The sequence below is a fragment of the Homalodisca vitripennis genome, chromosome 5 (genome assembly GCF_021130785.1).
Source record: "Homalodisca vitripennis isolate AUS2020 chromosome 5, UT_GWSS_2.1, whole genome shotgun sequence".
Lineage (NCBI taxonomy): Eukaryota > Metazoa > Arthropoda > Insecta > Hemiptera > Cicadellidae > Homalodisca > Homalodisca vitripennis.
This window is the reverse complement of record NC_060211.1, coordinates 116,412,854-116,434,644: the sequence shown is the minus strand read 5'-3', so window position 1 is coordinate 116,434,644 and position 21,791 is coordinate 116,412,854. Positions and strand designations below refer to the sequence as shown.

Sequence of the window (21,791 nt, the reverse complement as noted above, 5' to 3'; positions counted from 1 at the left end):
AACAATGTAACCGTTTGTTGGGTTCCTGGTCATGAGGGGATTCTTGGGAACGAAAGAGCTGATGCCCTGGCCAACCAGGGCTCAGCGACAATTATGACGGGCCCTCAACCGTTCTGTGGTGTTCCAAGGTGTGAATCCTCTAGGGTTGTCTCGAAATGGATTCGCACGGAGCATGAGAGAAGTTGGAGGTTGCATCCGGGTTTGAGAGTGAGTAGAATGGTATTACAGTCACCTTCCTCCAAGGTGGCTTCAGACCTTCTCTCATTAAACAGATCAATGTCTTCTAAGATCATTGATCTCATTACGGGGCATGGTCACCTGAGGAAGCATCTTCACAGAGTTGGCATCCTTCAGAAGGATCCGCTCTGTGGAAGGTGTAATGAGCAGGAGGAGACTGCTGAGCACCTGCTCTTTGATTGCCCTGCAATAGCAAGAGAGCGGTATGCCATCTTTGGTATTTTGGACAGGGGTGGTGAATTTTCTCAGGAGGACTTGATAGGTTGTTTTCAGCGGTTTGTTGAACTGCTGAAGTTGTAGACTGGTGGGCCTCATGGTGTGTTTCCTCATGGTGCGCAAAAAGCCCTTGATGCTTAAGTGCATGGCAGTAGGCCGCCCCAAGGGGAAAAAAAGGCTCTTCATACACATAACGATTGGTTGGACGGTTTGTTTTAAACATTTGTACTATCCTACTGATTAATGCCTTTTTTGAGGAGATTGATATGTAGATTTTATTACCAGTTTTGTAATAAAAACCGTATATATTGTAGAAAAATAATTTTTTACTCACAACTATTCCACATTTGGTTTTGGCATAACTCACTCCAATAAATATTGAAATAAATGTTTCAAAATAGCATAAATACATGAGTTCTGGAGAACCAATTCTTAAAAATCTTTACAGAAGTCCCCCTACCTGAGGAATATTCCTATCTCCAGATCCTTCAATTATTGGCCTCCCCAAAATATTTTCCTATATTTCTCACTGACTTGGTATATTAACAATTAGTTCACTGTACATATAGACTGTTTATTATAAGAGTTAAAACTAATTTGAATACATTTTCTACAAACAAATTGCCCATAGCGATGTTAAAAGACAAAATAATTTTCTTAAATTAACAGGGCCACTCAACCAGGAAAATTTCAGATTTTCTATCTCTAAGAGCTTATGAAATCAAGAAATAGTTTGACAGCTCATTGAATCAGGAGTGACTAATACCAATATCATATTTTATGACACATGATTCGTTAACTTATAAATACACTTTATGTAAACCTAAATGGCCCACACACTGTGTCACAGTTGTTTCTCTTAATTCTAGTCTAGTTTCATTATTACACTATCAAAGTTCAATAAATAGTGAGCATAACCCTCCAACTTATAGTAACTTAACCCATATAGCATATAGTAACTTCGGTACTTTGGGATTATACCGACCACACCAGTATGAAGAACACAAAAATAGAAATTTATAGAAACAAACATGATAGAACGAAAAAAAACAACTCTTCAATTACAAAATTACAAACTTACAAGCATTTCCAGGTATTGTGATCGGTATTGTTGTCGCTGTTATCTTATCTTTCTCGAGAATCCTGATTACGGCAGGCCGCGCGCGGCATCACGTGATTTGCACGGTACATCATTGCCTTTCCATTACAATTCAATTTATATTTCTGATTAGCCCCTCTAGAATTTGATATTTTACTGATAGGTACTATCTCGAGGGATGTTTTTCTTTCGTCGACATCAGCGCGGGGCAGCACCGAAGGTGCTGTCGAAGCCCGCGCTGATGGCCGGAGGCACTCGCATTTTGGGTGGCGGAATGTGATCAAGAATAAAAACAAGTTTTGAGTGTTTTTTTAATAAAAAGTTTAGTTTGGTAAATGTTTGTTTTTGTTGAATTTTTGTGTTTGGAGAAATGTAGAGGTAAAACACGGAAGTACAACAAAGCGATGCACCAGCTGAACGAGCGGCGAGACTCTGCAATCACGTTATCTACTAGACGCTCGACTTTGACCTCTGTCTGAGGATGGGGAGGTGTTTGCGATAAGACAATTCCTGTTTTATATTGACGAAATATTGTTCTACGCTAATCTAGTAATCAGTAGAAACGAAATGTGAAATAACGATTCATATCTGGGTGTGGTCGGTATAATCCCAAAGTACCGTAACTTCTATTCTAGAAAACCCATTTTAGGTGATTTACACGGATTTTTAAACTTTTCTAAAATTTACATGCTTTATGTAACTAAAGGGACTTATAGGCTACTATAATTTGCACGGTATGTAGAATTTGAATGTTGAACTGTAGAAAATATTAGCACTTACACAAAAGGCAATAAAAATACTTTCCATAAACTTGTTTGTTGAGCAATTTCAGCAGGAAACAAATATTGAGTTTTCTGTTTATGTAACAAAATATTTTTAGAAATAACCAAAGGTACTTTGGTATTATCCAGAAGCCACTGTTTCTGGAAGAGTTTTTCTTACCGGGGACCTGACAAATCTACATTATTAGAAAGAACAGAGTTTATTTTACTTACTGTGAAAATTACATGTCATTATAATGATCGATCGGCTATGTTTTCTGACTCCAAGTAATGTCGACTTGAAGGAGGCCACTCTGTCCCTACCTACTTGCAGTAATCTTCAATAAGTTACTCGTAGTACCAAAGTTAAAGATAACCCTTATGTAATCTGAACTTGAATTTGTATACTATATCAAGGGATCTTTTTCTTTTTTCACCAGAAGTGCGGCTGATGGATAGGGGCATTTCCTACCTCAGATCATGTCCTAGATCATCCACCTTTTCCGACGTCAGATGACGTTGGGAGGAAATCTGAGGTCGGGAAAGTACTGGAAATGCCCCTTCTGGTGAAAGAAAATAAGCCCCCCAAGATCGTACCTAAATTCAACCTCAGATAACAGAATGCTTGTTACATTTTTATATTTATAACAAATAGTAGTTAGGGACATAGTGGCCTCCTCGCCGACATCGCTTTCATTTGGGAAGTAGAAAAGGAGACCCGATATTCATAATGACATGTAATTTAAACTAAGTCAAATAACGTCTGTTCATTTTAATTATGTATTTGTTTTAGGTTCTTCCACAAACAGTGGCTTCTGGATAATACTAAAGTACTAACAAAAATAGCCAAAAAAACAGAATTTTTCAACCAATAAGAAAATATGAAACACTGTGAAAAACTATAGGTAATTTCTGACTAAACAGAGGCCACCTGTTCAACAGCTAAAAAAGTATGTATATAAGTAAAATTCTGTTATGAACACAACTATACCTTCATTAAGTAAAATTATAAACACACATTTATATTTGAGTATTTAAAAATTCGATGAGGTCCGTGAAAAGTGTGATGGAAGCGCTGTTGCTCGCACCAAAATATTGATTTTAATTGTCCGCACAATGGCAGCCTACTGTGAGAACAGCATGTATCCACAGCAAGTTCAATTTTTTTTTGGCACGATATAGTGTTAAATTGCCAAAATGAATTATTAGCAGTAAAATACAATTTCACGTTATGACCATTCACACATTGTTTCAGCAACGACAAACATCCTTTACATCCTGTAAACACAATACAGTATCTTCCTCAATCTTCGGCAAATCTCAAATCAAAATAACTCATACTCATTGTACTACTTACAAATCACTAGATCAAGTATACAGTACGAAAACAAACATAACATTGAGCTAATGAGTTAGGTTATGTATGATAAACCGAGACACAAATCTGATAAGAGCATTGCAGTTACGTTGGTTAATGACCTTCGACTTGACATACTTTCACTGATTTGACTGTCCGAGCAGATAACAATTCCTATAACATGATAATTGTGTACACATAATAAACAAATATGTTCCATAATATTTATTGTGTAACTTTCCACCTAAAGTTGCTAAATCCCGTTTAAGTTATAATAGGTGGCCTCCATTTAATCAGAAAGTACCAAAATATGTAAGGTGTAGGCCTATATTAAACGATCATATATAAATAAATATCAAATTAACCAAAAATGCAGTGGTTTTTTTTTTAATAGGTAAAAATAAAATATTCCTTTCCTTAACATACAAATACAAATAATTTTATGTAGTAAATCCATAATTCATGTTGGTATTTTTTTCAAATTCAATAATATTTTAAATAGTGTACAATCTAAGATTTTTATTGATATATAATGCAAAAGGAAATGCCCTTCAGTATGGTACTTGGAAATAAAGGTACATTTTTTCTTTTCTGGCAACTTATTAGCTAGCTCTAATTATGCATCTACTTTATAAATTAATAAAGTCTAGTGATAAAGTTTTTGAAAATTGCATTAACTATTTAGGATGTTTTAGTTCATTAAGAACAGGAAAATATTTGCCGAGGTTAAAGCTCCCTTGGATAGAGTATAAGCGGACCTGGTTTTCTACTGAATATCAACAAACACTATTGGGGTAGACTTTAATAAGTGTCATACACTCTTTATTTGGTTGATTTAATCAAAAGGTTTGATTGTATTTATCCAAATGAATAATTCAATATTACAATTTATTTAACAAAACAAATATGATTCCAACTTATTATTTACAGTCATTTGTCATGTAAACAACAAGACCAAGTAACTAATTTAATGAAAATTTGAAAATGATGATGAAAATGAGTAAATTATGTTATATATTTCTAGATATACATACATGTGGGTTTGGCTACTGCCTTCACAAAAGCGGTTGCTCACTCTACTATCCACGCAATCTATAAATAATGTAACGTATTTCTGATGTGTAGGTCTAGGCTATATGTGGATTTGTTTTGCAATGTTAGGCCTATTGTTAAATTTATGTTATAACAAGTTGTAATACATTATTTTTGTTGTTAATGAATTATAATTCTTGTTTCGTAGATTAATATATAAAATTGAATTTGAATAATATAACGAATAGTTCGATAATAACAACTGAACGAGTGTAGGCTGCTTATTAGTCTCCCCCTTTATTGTATATTGAATAATAACCGATACTAATAACTGATATGTTAACTTAAATCATCTGTACCAAAGTGCAAACATTTTTAGCTTGTAAAAATAATATTTGATAAGTGACTTCATCTAAATAAAAAGGATGGTTAACTTTTGAAAACTAGGCAAATTAGTATGCACCTAAAACTAAATATATAAATTTAAATACTACTACGTCAGAGTAGTATCCTGTAAAAATGTCATTTTGTGGACTCAACTGATTTCAAAGTTAAAATAGATTGAAAAGTACTGAAATAAGTATTAGTAATAGCGTACTACAGCATAATATTATACATTTTCAATGTGTTTGCTTATTATTTGCTTATTGCTTGCTTGTTAGCATTGTATTTGCTTATAGACCTAGTGAGGTATAATCAAATCAACCTTAGTGAACAATAATAAAAAATCTCTATGTTTAGTGAAAGAATAAAATCACTTTCTTAAATGCTGTAATAAACCTAATAATTTGATTTCAGTGTCAATCAATTAGCTGTGCATCTAAAAAAGGCTATACAGTATTATCAAGTATTCAATCATAAAACCACTTTTGTGAACTGAAACATTCAGTCACAAGTGAATGCTACTGCACACGAGAAAAATGTCTGCAATGGTATAGGCGAGACTACAAAGGGGGAAGTGACTAAAAAGAGTCTGCAATCTACAACTGACAACCTAATTTTGAATGCTATAGACATGTTTAACTTTTGTTCTAAAAACCTAAAAGGTATTCAATACTTTTATGTAGAAAGTGAAGAGGTAGCAAAATATGAATCAGAACTACAAGTTTGATTCAAAGAATGTCTATCAATTCCCAGAACACGATCCTTTCACAGATTTGTACATATGGCAGATTACAAAGTACAGTGCTTTAGATCATCAAAATGCTTAAAATATATTGAGATGCTAACATCAAAAAATGTTTGAATCCATTTGGAGGAAGGAGGAAGGGGATATTATTGCCTATACATATGACGAACAGTGGTGGATTGAAAAGATAAAATCTGTAAACCTGAAACACAACGCTTGTTATGTTCATTTTTTTGAACCGTTTGGAGCAAGAACTTAATTTAAATTAAACAAGAGAGATGATGCATAGGTCCCCTTAAGGAACGTATTGAGAAAGCTCACATCATTAGAGTTAACCACAGCAACCACAATATTACGCAAGCATAGTGTGATGAAATTTCATAGCTTCTCAATGCTAATTAATTACACAAATATAGGTAAATTTATTAACTTGTGGTAGCACATTTATTTACAAATTTCAAAAGAATCCTTACTGAAAAAATAAGTACATTTGTGAAGTGCCTGATGATGGAATCTTTGATTCAGAAAGGCCTTGCACAGAATAAAAATTATATATTGGAAAATGTTGAATTTGTTTATACTAGTGATAGTACGATAAACCCTTTTTTCCAATGCTCCTAGATTCTACACACATGCTATTATGTTATTAGTAATGTAAAACTTATTTTTGTACTTTTTAATGTTTTATAATTGAAATCAGTTGGGTCCACAAAATGAAATTTTTACAGAATAATACTTTTACTTAGTACTATTTAAATTGATATATTTAGTTTTAGGTGCATAGGTCCTTATTAATGTTCAGTGAAGAGATTGGTTTTTATTTTAATCTTCTAGGATCAATAGAAGATGATATTTAATTTAGCGCAGAGCACTGAAATCCCTAAAAATAAGCATTCAAACAATAGAAAAATGGCCAAAATCGGCTGAAAAATTTTTTAAAAATTTAAATTGTTGTATTTTTGTACTTCCAGTGAATTGTACTTTCAAGAATAAAAATATAAAAAAACTTGAAGCAACCAAATAATTTATTTCTGGACAACTTGATATAGATTAACCCATAATAATTAGTATATTTATTTTTATATTTTGAATTTCACTCTTTGAATTCATTTTAGCCTACCATACCGAATGCTACCTAATTTTAGCCTATCTAGATATAAGCTACTGCAAAAATTCTACAATTTTTACAACTATAAACACATCAATGATTCAATAATAACACTGCCAAGAACTCATGTCTAAAATGTTTAATTTTAAGAGAGGCAATCACAATTCATAACTTAAATGACATGTACGTATTTATGAAAAAGTTTACAATAATCCCTAATTGTAAACCAATTAAAATTTGTATGATTGATATTAAATCGGTATTGCTCTTAATCTGTCACAGGTATACCTATTACACACACAATTTGTCCTATCCTTAAACGGTGAGGGAAAATATATTTGTTTGCTTACTTTCATGTTATTTGAAATTATAATACAAACTATTTTAAATACTGTACTGATTCAAATAATTTTCTTTTTCTATTTACTTTGATCATTTAGACTGTAAGATATAACTTAGATCATTTAAAAAATTGTATGAAAGATAAAAAAGGTGTTAATGTATGATAAAAAATTTTAAGATATGTAGACCCAGTATAAATGTTTACAAACAACAGTAATAGGGTTAAATCTAACTGAGTAAATGTATTCATCAAGGTAAGATGAGTTAAGTTATTAACTCTGGAATACTAATTTAAATATTTTAAGATAATTTTTGTATAATAACGATAGACAAAACTGACAAGGCTAAAGTTATTAAAATATGTAATTTATTTGTAAAAATATGATATATAGGCTACAATTTGAATTGCACTAGGATGTAATCTCGCTCTGTAAAAAGTATGTTTTTTAAAGCATGACAATAAAAATGTAAATAAAACTAAGACGACGTATATAACAATACAGACTAGGAATTTCAAATAGATATGGTCACCTGTAATAAGTGAAGACATCACGATTGAGTTCAAAATCACGCGCCCACCATTACAATCCCAGTATGCACTTCGAAAAATGAACCATTTTTGAGAGTTCAATTTGTGTTTAATTCAATATTGTTAAATTGATTCGAAAAAGTCCTAATAATTTTAACATAATCTTGAAAATTTTGATATTTATAAAATAAACAGATTATCATATGATTGTATTACAATTTTTACGTCACAACATTGTTCACTAACCAAATACAATTCATCAGACAGTATATTACTTTCAGATTTCACTACATCCGCTTAATTTGAAGAGGCCAACCAACAACATATGAATTAGATGTCGTCAGAGATACAGAAAGAAAGTAACAAAAAAGATTTCTTATATGTACGAACATGAAAGTATAAAAGAAGGAATTATATAACTAAAGGAATTTTTAGCTTAGTTTTAAATGCGCAATTAAAACCCATAAAACTGCATGAATTTATTATCTCAATGCAATTTTAATTTTTAAACGTTAAAATACAATCTAAATCTTATTGAAGCTCACGTATGTTCTAGGCAAATTCCTGCTTCCAGAAAAACCACAATGATTAATAGTAAAATTAAAGTGGTAAGAATAATCATGTTCTTTTCAAAATATATGGTGGGAGTAAGCGACCAAACTATAAGCTTCGTCATTACTACGAATTACTGTTTCTTATGTAAATTAATACATTAAAATTTATTTTGTAAAATTACTAGAATAGCATAGAAGATTTGTAAGATAGATAAATTAACATATACTTAAGTAACTTAGTTGTATTTTTTAAAAGAAGTTTTAAATGTGACTATTAAAATTTGTGTTCAAGTAAAGTTACAGTCTTCAAAGTGCGCAAATATTTACCAAATGTCAAAAACACGACATTTTCGGCTCCATATAACTCACATCCAAAGGGGTGCATGAGAGTATATGAAGAGTAATATCTGTTCCTTTTATTCCGTTGGGGAAAACGTGAAATTAGGTGTTACTGATTTTTTGTATCACTGAACAATGGCAAAAGTTTGGAAAATCCTGTTTCCTTTACAGTCCTTCTATTGTCAAAATCAACCTTCAAACAAAGTGTTAAATAATAATAACATGAAATAAATATGGCTTTATTGTTTTAAAAGAAAGTCTCTTTAAAAAAAGTTTTGACTTTTCTAGTTTCCACTCACTGCCTTGTGTGAGAAGACTGGGACTTCTGATCTGTTTACTAAAACTAATATGATAGCGCCAAGTTATACTACAAAATAGCACCGTCTTAGTCATCACCATTGCAATATAAACTATGTATTTTCCCTTCCAAGACTTGATAGATAAGAAATTAAATTTGTGATAAGATTAAATTATTTGACTGTAAAATTATATAATTGTCTGGTTTTTAAGCGGCCAATAGTACTACTGAGTCTCTATTTTGATTATAATTTGGGTTTTTTTCAGAGACGTTCTTTTAAAACAATAAAGCCATATTTATTTCATGTTATTATTATTTAACACTTTGTTTGAAGGTTGATTTTGACGATAGAAGGACTGTAAAGGAAACAGGATTTTCCAAACTTTTGCCATTGTTCAGTGATACAAAAAATCAGTAACACCTAATTCGTTTTTTTGTATCATTGAACAATGATAAATGTCCGGAAAAAATCCCGTTATTTACCACCTGTGCATGCACTTACTGTGCTATTATGTTTCTTGGTTCGTTACTAGTGATTTGTTATATTTGTTCCTGTTATTGTTATTACATGTTGTTATTATTTTATTCTAATTTAAGCCTTAGCGTTAGCTATGCTGGCTTCAAAGTACGGTACACAGTTTTATCAGCGAAGTAAACTTTTTATCGTGTCTATACATAATTGTACCTACCCAGAATTTGGACCCGTGATATATCAGTTACACAGCTGAGACTATTATACATTAGTCTACGGAGGACAATGTTGTTATTTTATTTTTTGTTGTCAATATTTTATATAGCTTAGTTGTAAAATAGTGAAACCATAAATAAATCAAATATATGGAAACCTTTTATTAGATACTACAGAAATAGGTACAATGGGATTCAACAACAAATATTTTGTACTGTGTTTGCAATAAACTGAAAAAAAAAAACAATAAACATATCTGTAACCGAAGTGGCATGTAGCTGAAGCTACAGTAAGTGTCCTAGTGAATTACCATTTATTTAAAAAATCATAAGAAGAACATTAGAAATAATGAATCAAAACTTATTCCGAACAGCTGTATAGGTTTGTTTTCAATTCTTCCTCTATAGTTGGTCATGTTTGGAGGGAAACTAGAGATCCTGAGTAAACCACCAATCGATAGTGTCTTTAGACGGCTACGATTGATCATACACTATAGTGCTGGTGCATACAAGGTGAGATTGGATGCTAATAATTACTTCTTATAATTTGTTAATTATGTATTATAATGTATTTTCACAATGATTCATTAGTCTTGCTATTGATTGAACACAATTTAGGAATCGCAAGGTTCACCTAAAAGTAATATTAATGTTGGTCACACCTATAACCCAATCTTTAATAAAACCACTGAATGACCATTTCGGTAATTTACTGGTTTAGGTCGAGTATTTTTTTTCTCCTGGCTCAGCTGATGTTAATAAATTAGTATACACTTCAGAGACTACCAAAAGCTACCTAGAAACAAATTGTTTTCAATGTATCCAGCGAATGACCGGGGCTAAAGAGTGTCGGTCGTTTACTAGGTGAATGGTGGTCATTTATTAGATATAGGTATAAAATTCTAATTTATTGTTTTTTTTTTTACATTTAAGAGCTATGGAAGAAAACACGGATGAAGGAAGAGTTGTACCAATGGAAAAAGTGGGTGGTAAAAGGAGTTATCTAAGGTTCACTTATACATTAGAGCAACAACAACACGCTATAGACGTGGATCCCAAACAATATGGGATCCCTATAGCAAATTTTAATTAAAAAGCTTCATATGGACAATCCCATGGTCCACCTTCTGTTTTAAATAATGAAGAGGAAGGTAGATTAGAAGCATGTATAATAGGGAAAGCAAGGCTTGGGTTCCCAATACATCCGTCAGAAGTGCAGGACACAGTCCAAAAAGTAGTAAGGGACGCAGAGAAACAAAATCCTTTGGTAGACCAATGGTAGACCAGGAAAAAATGGGTGGAATTATTTTTAAAGAGACATCCCGAAATAGGAAAATAACCTAAATAATATCCAAAGCTAGGGCTTCCGTCACTGAAAAGCAGATACGTGATTAGTTTAATGAACTAGAAGTGTATTTAAAAGATGAAAAGACAGAGAACACATTAAGAGATCCCACGAGGATAATAATTTGGACGAAACTGGTGTTTCCACATGCCCTAAATCTGGCAAGGTTTTGTGGCCAAAGAAGTACTTCAGGCCTCTGAAAAATTCCTGGAGGATAGTAATTAGAATGCTTAAGCAAAATACAGGGAAATCCATTTCCAAGGTTAATTTTTGTGTACTTTTCAAAGAGGCATTTACTTCAGTAACTCCAGAAGTTATAAGGAATGGATTTAAAGGGTGTGGCATTTCTCCTTACCATCCAAATAACGTGGATTACATTAAATGCGTCTCGAAAAGACCTGAAGATCTTGCTAATGAAAAGAAAGATGTCACCTTGAATGAATACAGAACTGAACTGAAAGTTTTTGAGCATGAAATTGGTCAAGCAAAGGCAGAGTTCTATAGACTTGTGCATTAAGTAGATAGAAAGCCAGTTGCATTAGAACACAAGATGATGTTTTCAGTATGGAAAATAGTTAAGAACAAAAAACCTAAAAAGGTTAAGCACAAATCGACAGATTCTGATGAGAGAACCATTATAAATGGATCAGAGGAAGATGGACGAATACAAGATAGCCACATATCAGAAGAAGCAAGCCTAAATGATGATACGGTTTTACCTCAAATGGCCATAAATTCAGATAAAAAAGTAACAGAAGGAAGAGTTGAAGAGGATGTGGTACTGATGGAAGAAGAAGAAAAAGAATGAAATGGAAGCTAAAAACGGGGGCAAGAAAAAGAAAATAGTTGACCTAGTACAGTTTTAGTCAGTAATATTGGCGACAATTTAATGAATCTGTCTGATGTGACGATGTAGCGTCACAAATTTGTGATTTTGATGTATTATCTAATGAAAAAGTATGTAGCAACGTTGAAGTGTCAGGTACTGAATTTTTATGGCCAAGAAAGGAGGAGGAAAGAGATACTCCACTTAAATTGAATATCAATTAAATAAATGCTAACTTAACACTTGATCCATGGACGACACATTTACATTGGCCCAATATTCTATCAAAAGATAAAAAGAGAACTTTGGAAACAGCTCCTTTCGCTATGACATCAAAGAAGTGGAAGAAATATATTGACAAGAAAATAAAAATAAAGCAAGAAGAAAGTGATGCAGTAAAAGAAAGGAAAAGAGAGGCAAAAATCGCTGTTTCTAGTAAGTCTATCGCAAAATCCAAAACCCGCAAAAGAGAAAAGCCTTTGGTAACAACTCTTTTCTTTGACCCAAATAATGCTTCCGAACAATCACTGGGCCTATGTTCAACAGCAATAAGGTCTGTGCCTATTTAACGCTGTAAAAATTTTGTCATCATTCATAATAAAAGTGCTTGATTTGTCCTGCTCAGATTAAATTAGACAATATGTCCGGAGTGGTCGAACTAACCACTGGTGTTGTCTAAAGGATAGAAAACCTTTTGTTTGTTACTGAAAATGACATAATGTCAACAGTCAATGAGCCGAAGATTACTAGTGACATAGGCCTTTTTTACAATATCAGAAATAGACATTTTTATAAGCCTTACCAAGCCTAACTTGTAAGTTTTTTTTTTTAGTTTGTATGCTATCAAGCAAGTCTACAACCTACAAAATAAATGTTATAGGTTATATCTGTATAGCACCTAAGGCCTAATTTATGTACAAATTATAATTTTAGAATTTTTACTGTAGAACAAAAAGTATTAAACTTCCAATTAGGAATTTTTTTCAATTATAGCCTATATGGCCTATTTTACTTTGAAAAGACCTAATATATTTTAAATTTGTCCCAGTAAATGACCACTAAAACCCCTAGAGAATGACCGTCATTTACTAGTGCAGACAAGGTCATTCACTGGATATTTGTATTTATATATACATATAGAAATTAGGATTGCTTTAAATTATTATAGTATTGAAAAAAACACTTTAAGAGAAACTTCAATCACCTGGCTATACAAAAATACACTATTGAGTAACCAGTGGAAAATGAAATGGCAATGGAAACGGAACCAAAATCCACAACCCTAAAGGTTGGGGACACACATAACCGCACCGTGCCCGACACGTGAGTCGGCCGATTGTCGGTGCGGGCTCGGCTCGGTTACCGTGAGGCCACACATGTCCGTATGCAGTCCGAGCGCAACAATCTCACTGTTTGTACTAGAGCATGTTTCTTTTGAATTCAAAGTGACAGATACTTAAAAAATATTTGGAAGATTAAGTATTGCTTGAGAAAAATTGTTAATTTCATTGTTGTTATGTTTATTAATAGCTGTGGTGAATGATACATTGCAATGCTACAGTAAAGCTTTGTACAATCAGCTAGTGTGTAAAGTTTGTAAATAATATCATTATCTTGGTTATATGTTTAATGTATAATGTATAATTCTTGTTCATTGTGTTTCATTGCAGTGAATTTCGGTCAAATACACTATAAAACAGTGTATTTGGTGTTTTTTTGTATTAAAACCCAAGAGCTATAGTGTGATGCCAGAGAGTTTGCCATGTTGCAAGCCCGTTTATAATAATTTGTAAAACATAGTAAATGTTTGTAAAATATATACTGGAGAACATACAAAAAACAAATTTTACAAAAATTATTTTCTTTTATAGCTCCGAGGACAAATAATTTATTGCCAGAATTAGTCAAAAATAGTAGAAAACATAAATATATTTCCTAAAAAAATTAGAGTATGGTTGATTGGTCAAAATGATATTGAGTATATGTTTAGATAATAAATTAGTGTATGATTAGTCTTGTCTGCTAAGTTATAATAATATTTAAAGTTAGAACATTATAAAATAATTATTTATAAATATAATATTTAATGATACATGTGTAAAGCCTAATATTTGAATTGTAAATCATGCATAAATCCTTTTTGTTTTAATACAGCACAATAGTTATACTAAATTTAAACCTTGAAACGTAATAGTACTTATTTACTACATAAGTTACAATAACTAATTTTTATCATTTCATTCTTGCTCGATTTTACCCTTTTTGTATATAGTATCCCCCAACACAGGAACAGCCTCTTATGGTACCTAAATTTCCCTTATTTTGTAAATCAATTGGCCTAATTTATTAGGTTTTTAAGAAAAGAAAGAAAAATCTAAAAGGATGTAACCTACTTTTTATATTTTATAACTCTAAGTACATAAATTAGAAAATAAAGTAAGTAGAAAACATTTTTTTTAATTTGTTATTTACTGCTATTGTAAATACGTTATGTCATAGTCTTATTTTATTACTAAGCACTGGCAATAATATTTATTTGTAATATTCAGTTTGTTATTATGGGGAAATAAATGATTTAGTATTATTATTATTTATTTTAACATGGGTTTTTCTTGTTTTGAAAAATCTTATTGTAAAAAAAATATTTTTATTTTTACTTTATTGAAGTGAAAAGAATAATAAATAAAAATGTCATAGAGACATTCTAAATAAAATATGACTCTTACAAAATACCGGAATAAATTTATCAAGTAACTTCAAAGAAAAATAGATTTTTGCTCAAATAATTACATGCTTGTTATTTTTTAATTAATGAAAAAATGTTTATAGACTTTTTAAATAGTTTCGAATTTAGTTGTTTAAAATCACTTAATGTACAACATGGTTTTCAAATTTGTTGTAATAAGAAAATATGCACAATAAGAAAATATGACTAGTTTACTCTAATGTAAGAAAAATGTAATAGCCTACTTTTATCAATAAATATGATTTTGTACGCGAACACAGGATGTAGAGTTAGTAGGCTATACTAAATAATTCAATAAAAATAGAACGTGTAGACTACATAAATAGTTTTTAAAAAGAAGAACGCAACAGTAAAACAACATGATGCCGCTCGTAGACCGCACCGTGCCCGTCAAAATTCAAACTCCACATATCGGTGACGGTGCGGGCACGACGGTCTGGTGTCGGTGCGGACAAGTATGGACTTGCAGGTTGAAAACTGCGCTGCAATTCTTTTCACCGTATGACGGCCAGCATACGGCCGACTGACGTGTCGGGCGCGGTGCGGTTATGTGTGTCCCAACCTTAAAGCGGGCTACACACGGTCAGTTCGGTATGTCACTTCGGTGTGTTCACTTCTAACTGAACGCAACAATCGCCTCCACACGCTCACTTCTGTGTGTGTCAGTTCGTCCTGCCATCCACGAGTCGCCGTGAACGCCATTAGAGTTGAGCCTGTGTTTTTATTTTACATGTTTATTTTGACCGTGTGTAGACCACTCTGTGTTTGATCGTGTATTCAGATGATGAATTATTGTTTATGTGTAGTGCAGTAGCATGTGTTAGTTAAAAGAAGAAAGCGCAGAATCAAGCGCAATATATGGGTTAAGGATTGGCTTTCAAAACGAGCTAAATACTCACATATTAACATTTTGGATGAGCTGGATTCCATCCAAAAGACTGGCACAATTACCTCAGGATGGACGAGGATAGCCTACATATTTGGACTTATTATCTCGTGTTTCTCCTCTGATTAAAAAACAAGATACGGACATGCGAACAGCAATAACGCCCCATGAACGCCTTACAGCAACCCTCCGCCATTTAGCAACGGGAAGGTCATTGGAAGACTTGAAATTTTCAACCATAATTTCGCCACAAGCACTGGGAAAAATTATAGAAGAGACCTGCAAAGCCCTGTTAAAAGTGTTAAAGAAGGAATTCTGCAAGGTAAGTTATCAAAGTTTTTGATTTCAAAAATGTTTTATTACATATATTAGTCGTGTAACAAATAATGTTTACAAGGTAAATTTTATCAGTAACATGTAAATAGCCTACACTTACGAATTAAAATTATAAACTTCGTACAAATTGAAAAAAAAACGCCTTAAGGTTAAACATCACTCCTTTTAATTCCTGTAAAAAGTTTTAAATGTTCAAAAATTCACAATATACGAGTGTGGCTCATATTTAAACGTCACAAATTATAAATAGGAAAAGCCAAAAAATAAAATAATGTTCAGTTTTGTGGTGTGTTTGGAGCATAATTAGAATAATACTGATATAAGTTCTGTGCGCCAGATGTACCTGGGAACTGGATTGGTAAGCTATGAGATTGTGATGTCTGCTGTTGATAGTTGGGTTGTGTAGGTGGGAAAAATGCATTGGACATGTTAAATGTCGATATTTGTGTAAAGCGCCAACCTCCACATCGAAAAGTGCATAATTAATTTTCTTTTCTGCGTATATGCGCTGTTCTTGGGGTAAAGAGCGAAGTTTCGCAGCAACATTTTTTCCAAATATATCGAACCGGTCTTCACGTTTAATATCAGCAAGCTTATCACCAACAGTGGCCAACATTTTATCTTCTACCTTTTTTGGCGCTTGAATTGACCTGGACCTGTACTTCTAGAAATGCTGGAAGAGCAGGAAGACGGACGTGTATATGGTGTCCTCGGGCTATCGTTTTGGCTGTTTAATAACTGGAATGACTCATGCTGCGTCGAAGCCGTGATAGTTGAATTACCGGCGTCATCAATATCAGAATCCTAAAAAGAGAAAATAAATTCAATACTAGCAATCCCGGTGCGGAAATTCCGTAATATGCCCCAACTTGTTGTATGACTATGTAAGTTAGAAATGGTGCGTTTTATTTGAATATTTGCGTGAATTATATACTTTCCATACATACCTCACAAATACAATGTGTTTTTTTCCAAAGTGTAGAAAATAACGCACTGACTCCGAAACTGATAAATTTTGGTGACGGAAATCTACGGAAAACCCCGGAACATAGGAAAAACGTTAATTTGAGTACCAACATGAGCAACTTGAGAAAAAATCCGTTTTTCAGATTTTCCGGGGTTTCTCGACGTAAAAAAAATTATCATATTCGGAATCAGGGCGTTATTTCCTACAGTTTGAAATTTTTAATTTCTTAGGTTCGTATAGAAACTATAAAGTTACCAAATTTGCCTTCTTTGTAAGTATTGTAAGTAATTAATGCCATGTTTTTAATTTACAGTTCCTCAGTGCCGAGGAAGAGTGGAAGGAGATTGGAAGAGGATTCTATGAACAATGGAACTTCCCTAATTACGTGGGAGCCATAGATGGCAAGCATGTTCCTATAGTTCCTCCACCTGGAAGTGCATCATTCTTTTTTAACTACCAGAAGTTCCACAGCCAAGTCTTACTGGGTGTCGCTGACTACGACTACAAATTGATCTATTTTAGTTTTGGTGTAAACGGACGGGTCTCTGATGGAGATGTTTTATCGTATTGTGATTTGTATGAAAAAATGGCGAAGAAAACTCTAGGTCTACCACAACCAAGTGTGGCTGATGGCACATTGTTGCCATATGTGTTCATTGGTGATGAAGAATTTGAACTGAGAGAGAACTTGATGAAGCCATTCAATGCGAGTGTGTTGAATTATGAGCGACGAATTTGTAACTACAGGTTCTCGCGAGCACGACGAATTATCGAAAATGTTTACGGTATTTTAGTTGCTAGGTTTGGAGTTTTACAAAAACCTATCACCTTGCGTATCGATCGCATATCAGACGTTGTGCTTGCCTGCTTTGCTCTGCACAACTTTTTGCGAGCAACGTCACCCAACAAGTACACCCCTTCTGACTGCTTGGACGAAGAGAGTGAAGAAGTCCTGATTCCTGGACTACGTATCGACTACGCAGTTGTAGGAAACTGCAAAGAAATCGAAAAGGAGCGAAAGAGACAGATGGAAAGAAAACGAGGGATGCATTTGTAAATTACTTCAATGGTAACGGAAAGGTTGAGTGGCAAGACAGATATGCATAAGCTCACTTTCCTGCTCTAACTTAATCCGCCTAAAGACAATCACATCCAGTGATGTATAGCTTTTTTTGTTTATACATTTTCATTTACCACAAGTACTGTAAAGCAACAAATCATTGCATTTGACGTTAGGCATTTTTTTGTAACAGTGAGAATAAACAACAACTGTCCATGCAAAACTTTGTCATACAATGAAATAAAATTACATCATTAATAAGTTTCACTTGTATTATTAAACCTGTCGCTTGACTTAATAGGGCTAATATAATAATTGTTACAGTATTAATATTATTAAATTATTATGAAACATGTACTTTTCATATGCGAATCGTTGAAGGATTCGTTTAATTATTTTAAAATATACTTACGGTATTTTACAGCTGATTTCACTGCGAATAAACACATGTCAGTTCCCAGAATTTCTGTTCTAAAACAGTTTTTTTTTTATTTATAATTACAACATCTTAAAATTATAATTTCCACTTACCTCATTACCACTTGATTCTGCCAAGAAGGATTTTGCAGTCATTGGTGTCTCTTGGTCTGTTAGGAGTAGCAATTGGTCGTAATACCACAATTTGGGCTGGTCTTGGTAAACTTCATCTGCACCCATACCACTAACGAATTTGTCCACTATTTCAATTCCTTACGAAAGTCACTTCTCAAACTATTGATCTTTCTGGTAACTACAGCTTTATTAGCAGCTGGATCAATCTCTTTAACTTTTTACACAAGTCGTTTGTAAGATTCCTCACGCTTTGTTTTGTTGTGATAATCCTTTGAGGTTATTTTCCACAAACATTCTTCCCCTCTGAATAGTTCTATAAGTTCAAGGAGAAAATCTTTGGTCCAAGCGGCCATATTAACTGTATTGAGTAAGACACAATATTTATAAACACAGACAGTTTTATGGGAAAGACTTTGCCACACGCAGACGACGTCGCGACGACCAACACGTGCAAATTTCAGCCTACTAGCATCTGTGCGCATGCGCAGATGACTGATGTGAGCAATTGAACTAACGCGACCGTACACACGCTCACTTCGGACTGCCATCAGTTAGATGTGTCACGCCGAAATGATGAATTTTCATCATTCCATCAGTTCAGTTTTTTGGTGTGAGCTCACATCAATTTTGCATACACACGTTCAGTTGTTCACAGAATTTTTCACACCGAACTAACCGTGTGTAGCCCGCTTAATCTGTCATTCATTGGTAAACTCACCCTATGTAAAGAAATTAAAAATCAACAAGCAACAATTGATTTATTGCAATCACTGAGTTAAAAGTAAAACATATCGATGATTGTTCTTGTTAGATTCTTCCGTTCTATCTTCACACTGATATTAGTACTTATTTTTCTCTTATAATTTTTTTATAAAAAAAACAAGATCCAATTTTTCTTCTCTATGCCAGACCCTTTCGCCGCTCAGCTTTGAGCAGTTTATTTTGATTAACGTATCCTATCCCTACCTAGCCCATTTGTGATTGACTTGGAAAGACGGCGCCTTTATTGTGAAGTTTGTGTTTATAAATAGTGTTGGTTAGTTTTGAAAAGATAGACTGTTACGCTGTTTCCTTATTGGCTTATTTCATAATTTGAAAAGGATAAGGTAAATAGAACCGTGTTAATTTTTAGTGTCTCATTTTGTTCTTCTTTGCATGATTATTTACTAAGCTGATAAAGTTGTCCATGTTAGCCATTAGTTTTATTACAGTAATTCCATTCTTAGGATTTTTCTGGTAATATAGCCTACACAGCACTCCTAACCCTTTATTATTGACCAGCTAATCTGTATTGAGTGGCTACTTTTCTTTGTTTTGAAAGTATATTATTATAATAACCTTAAAATTGTTTGTAAATATTAAGTTATGAACTAGCCTAGTCTAGTCTACAACTCTTGAATTTAAGTCATTTTTAATGTATTCTATGAACAATTTTAACGGGCTAATTTTTTGTTGTTATCTTTTTAACGGGTTGGGTATGATAAGCGGACCCGGTTTTTTATATCAAAGAGTGTAGGCCTAATCGTCAATACATAATATTCGCATCTCAAATCCTAGACTATCAATCGATAAAAACATATCTATAGTCCACAATAACAATCATATGTTTTAAGTTAAAATATGAATTTAATATTTACAGTGATCAAACAAATTATTATAACCAAAATTAGGAAAACTGAAGACGCCATATTTGCTCCTCTCACAGTTACAGTTGTTTCTTTCTCACAAGTTTCACATGATGTGTTTTTCTGTACGAGTCCAACATTTTAAGTCACAAAAACATGTCATCATCTTTCAAAGCAATGTCGTGTAATTCTCTAAAATGACTGCCATTTTTAATAATCAAATGTTACTTATATAAAATTAAAATATTACATTACGAGTATTATTTGAAAGTGTTTACAGCTGTTGCTATAGATTATTTAAGTTAATTGTTCAAAATAATTAATCAGTATCGATTGATTATATTGATGGTTATGATTAAGTAATATCGTTTGCCAATTTATTTTGATATAAAAAACTGGATCCGCTTATCTTACCCTACCCTTTTTAACACAGTAAGAATGATAATTCAGTAAGTTACAGGAAGAATGGCAAATTTTAAGAAGATAACAGACCAGGTTACTTTTTAATTACAATTTCGGTATCTATGGAGTTGAAGGCCGTCCCTGAAAATCACGAATTTCACTTCATTAACTGTTCTGCTCATCCTTCCGAACAAACATATTATACGTGGTTTTAGGGGGTGGAAATCACAAGTAACTTTGTTTTTTAATAAATGTAAATGTGAATTTGTTGTTATATTTGTGTACTCGCTTCTATGATTTTTATATTATCTTTGATTTTCAGAGTTATCTGTTCCCGATAGCTTATCTGAGTGTTTTGTAGTCAGAGCAGTTTAGTTATGCACCATCTACTGGTCCATTCAGTTTATGCACCATCTACTGGTCCATTCAGTCTACGCACCATCTACTGGTCCATTCAGTCTATGCACCATCTACTGGTCCATTCAGTCTATACAACAATGGTGTTTACTCATATTACTAAATGGAGACTCGTTAACTCTAATAAATTTAATAAGTTTTTTATGTATTTGATTGCAGATTATATGAGCACTTACAGTATTAGGAAATTTATTCCTTTTCAATTGGTCATCATGTTTTTTCCAAATGAGATTAGGCTATAAGTTTGTTGTGTAATCATGTTATTTTTAAATCAAGAAAAGCTATCTTTGGTGATCTGAAGTTACTACATGGTATATAAGTACATACAAAGTTATGGTTACATTAGTTTTGCTTAATTTTTAAACTCATGTTTGTGTTTTACACCTTTTATTGGTTTATTAAAAGCTTGATTCAATTTATATTTATTATTTTCAATTTAATTTTTATCACACTGGAGATTCATGTTATTAACCTATTGCTATTGTCCTGAACAAAACAAATATAAGGTTTTAAGGTATTAAAATGATGAATAACGAATTTTAGAACAATGAAAGTGGAACTACTCTTCTTGCTAGATAGTAGGAAGTTATGGTTGGATGAATTTACAATATTTGTGTTTTTTCAAGTTGCGTTTCCTTTAAAGCAGTAATTTCTGGAGGCATTTGTGATCAGACCATTTAAAATTTGATTTTTTACTGTTTAATACTACTTTGAGGAATGTTTTTCATATGTTGCCATTAGCGTGAGGCAGCGCAGGTGCTGCCGTAGCCGCGTGCTGATGGCCGGTGGCACTTGTATTAAGCTGAATATGAATTTTTTATTATTAGAATGTCTAAATTAAGAAAAACGTCTTTTATTTGGGTCAAATTCTCCTAATTTTAACATTAATTATTGTTATTTCACATACCCAAAGATGGCGTAACGGCTGACGTCAGCAACAT

General features: G+C 32.8%; 3 protein-coding genes across 4 annotated transcripts in view; 2 read left to right on the top strand and 1 right to left on the bottom strand.

The window, feature by feature from the left end:
• The window catches only part of LOC124362782 (protein lin-54 homolog), a 63,100-nt gene extending 54,983 nt beyond the window's left edge, over positions 1-8,117 (bottom strand). Inside the window, exon 1 of one of the 2 annotated variants that reach the window (XM_046817564.1) lies at positions 7,813-8,117. In XM_046817564.1, the coding sequence (XP_046673520.1) occupies positions 7,813-7,831 (19 nt within the window). In that variant the 5' untranslated portion in view covers positions 7,832-8,117. The remainder of the gene's footprint in view (positions 1-7,812) is intronic. The other variant, XM_046817563.1, reaches the window with a different exon arrangement.
• An 8,047-nt stretch (positions 8,118-16,164) lies between these two features.
• On the top strand, positions 16,165-17,851 carry LOC124363592. The gene is made up of 2 exons (XM_046818849.1): positions 16,165-16,185; positions 17,108-17,851. Exons 1-2 carry the CDS (start codon positions 16,165-16,167, stop codon positions 17,849-17,851), a joined length of 765 nt encoding a protein of 254 aa, XP_046674805.1.
• Positions 17,852-18,984: 1,133 nt separating this feature from the next.
• Positions 18,985-21,791, top strand: part of LOC124362781 (mitotic checkpoint protein BUB3) — a 28,402-nt gene continuing 25,595 nt past the window's right edge. Inside the window, exon 1 of the mRNA XM_046817561.1 lies at positions 18,985-19,512. The gene's annotated coding sequence lies outside the window, so the exon portion shown is untranslated. The remainder of the gene's footprint in view (positions 19,513-21,791) is intronic.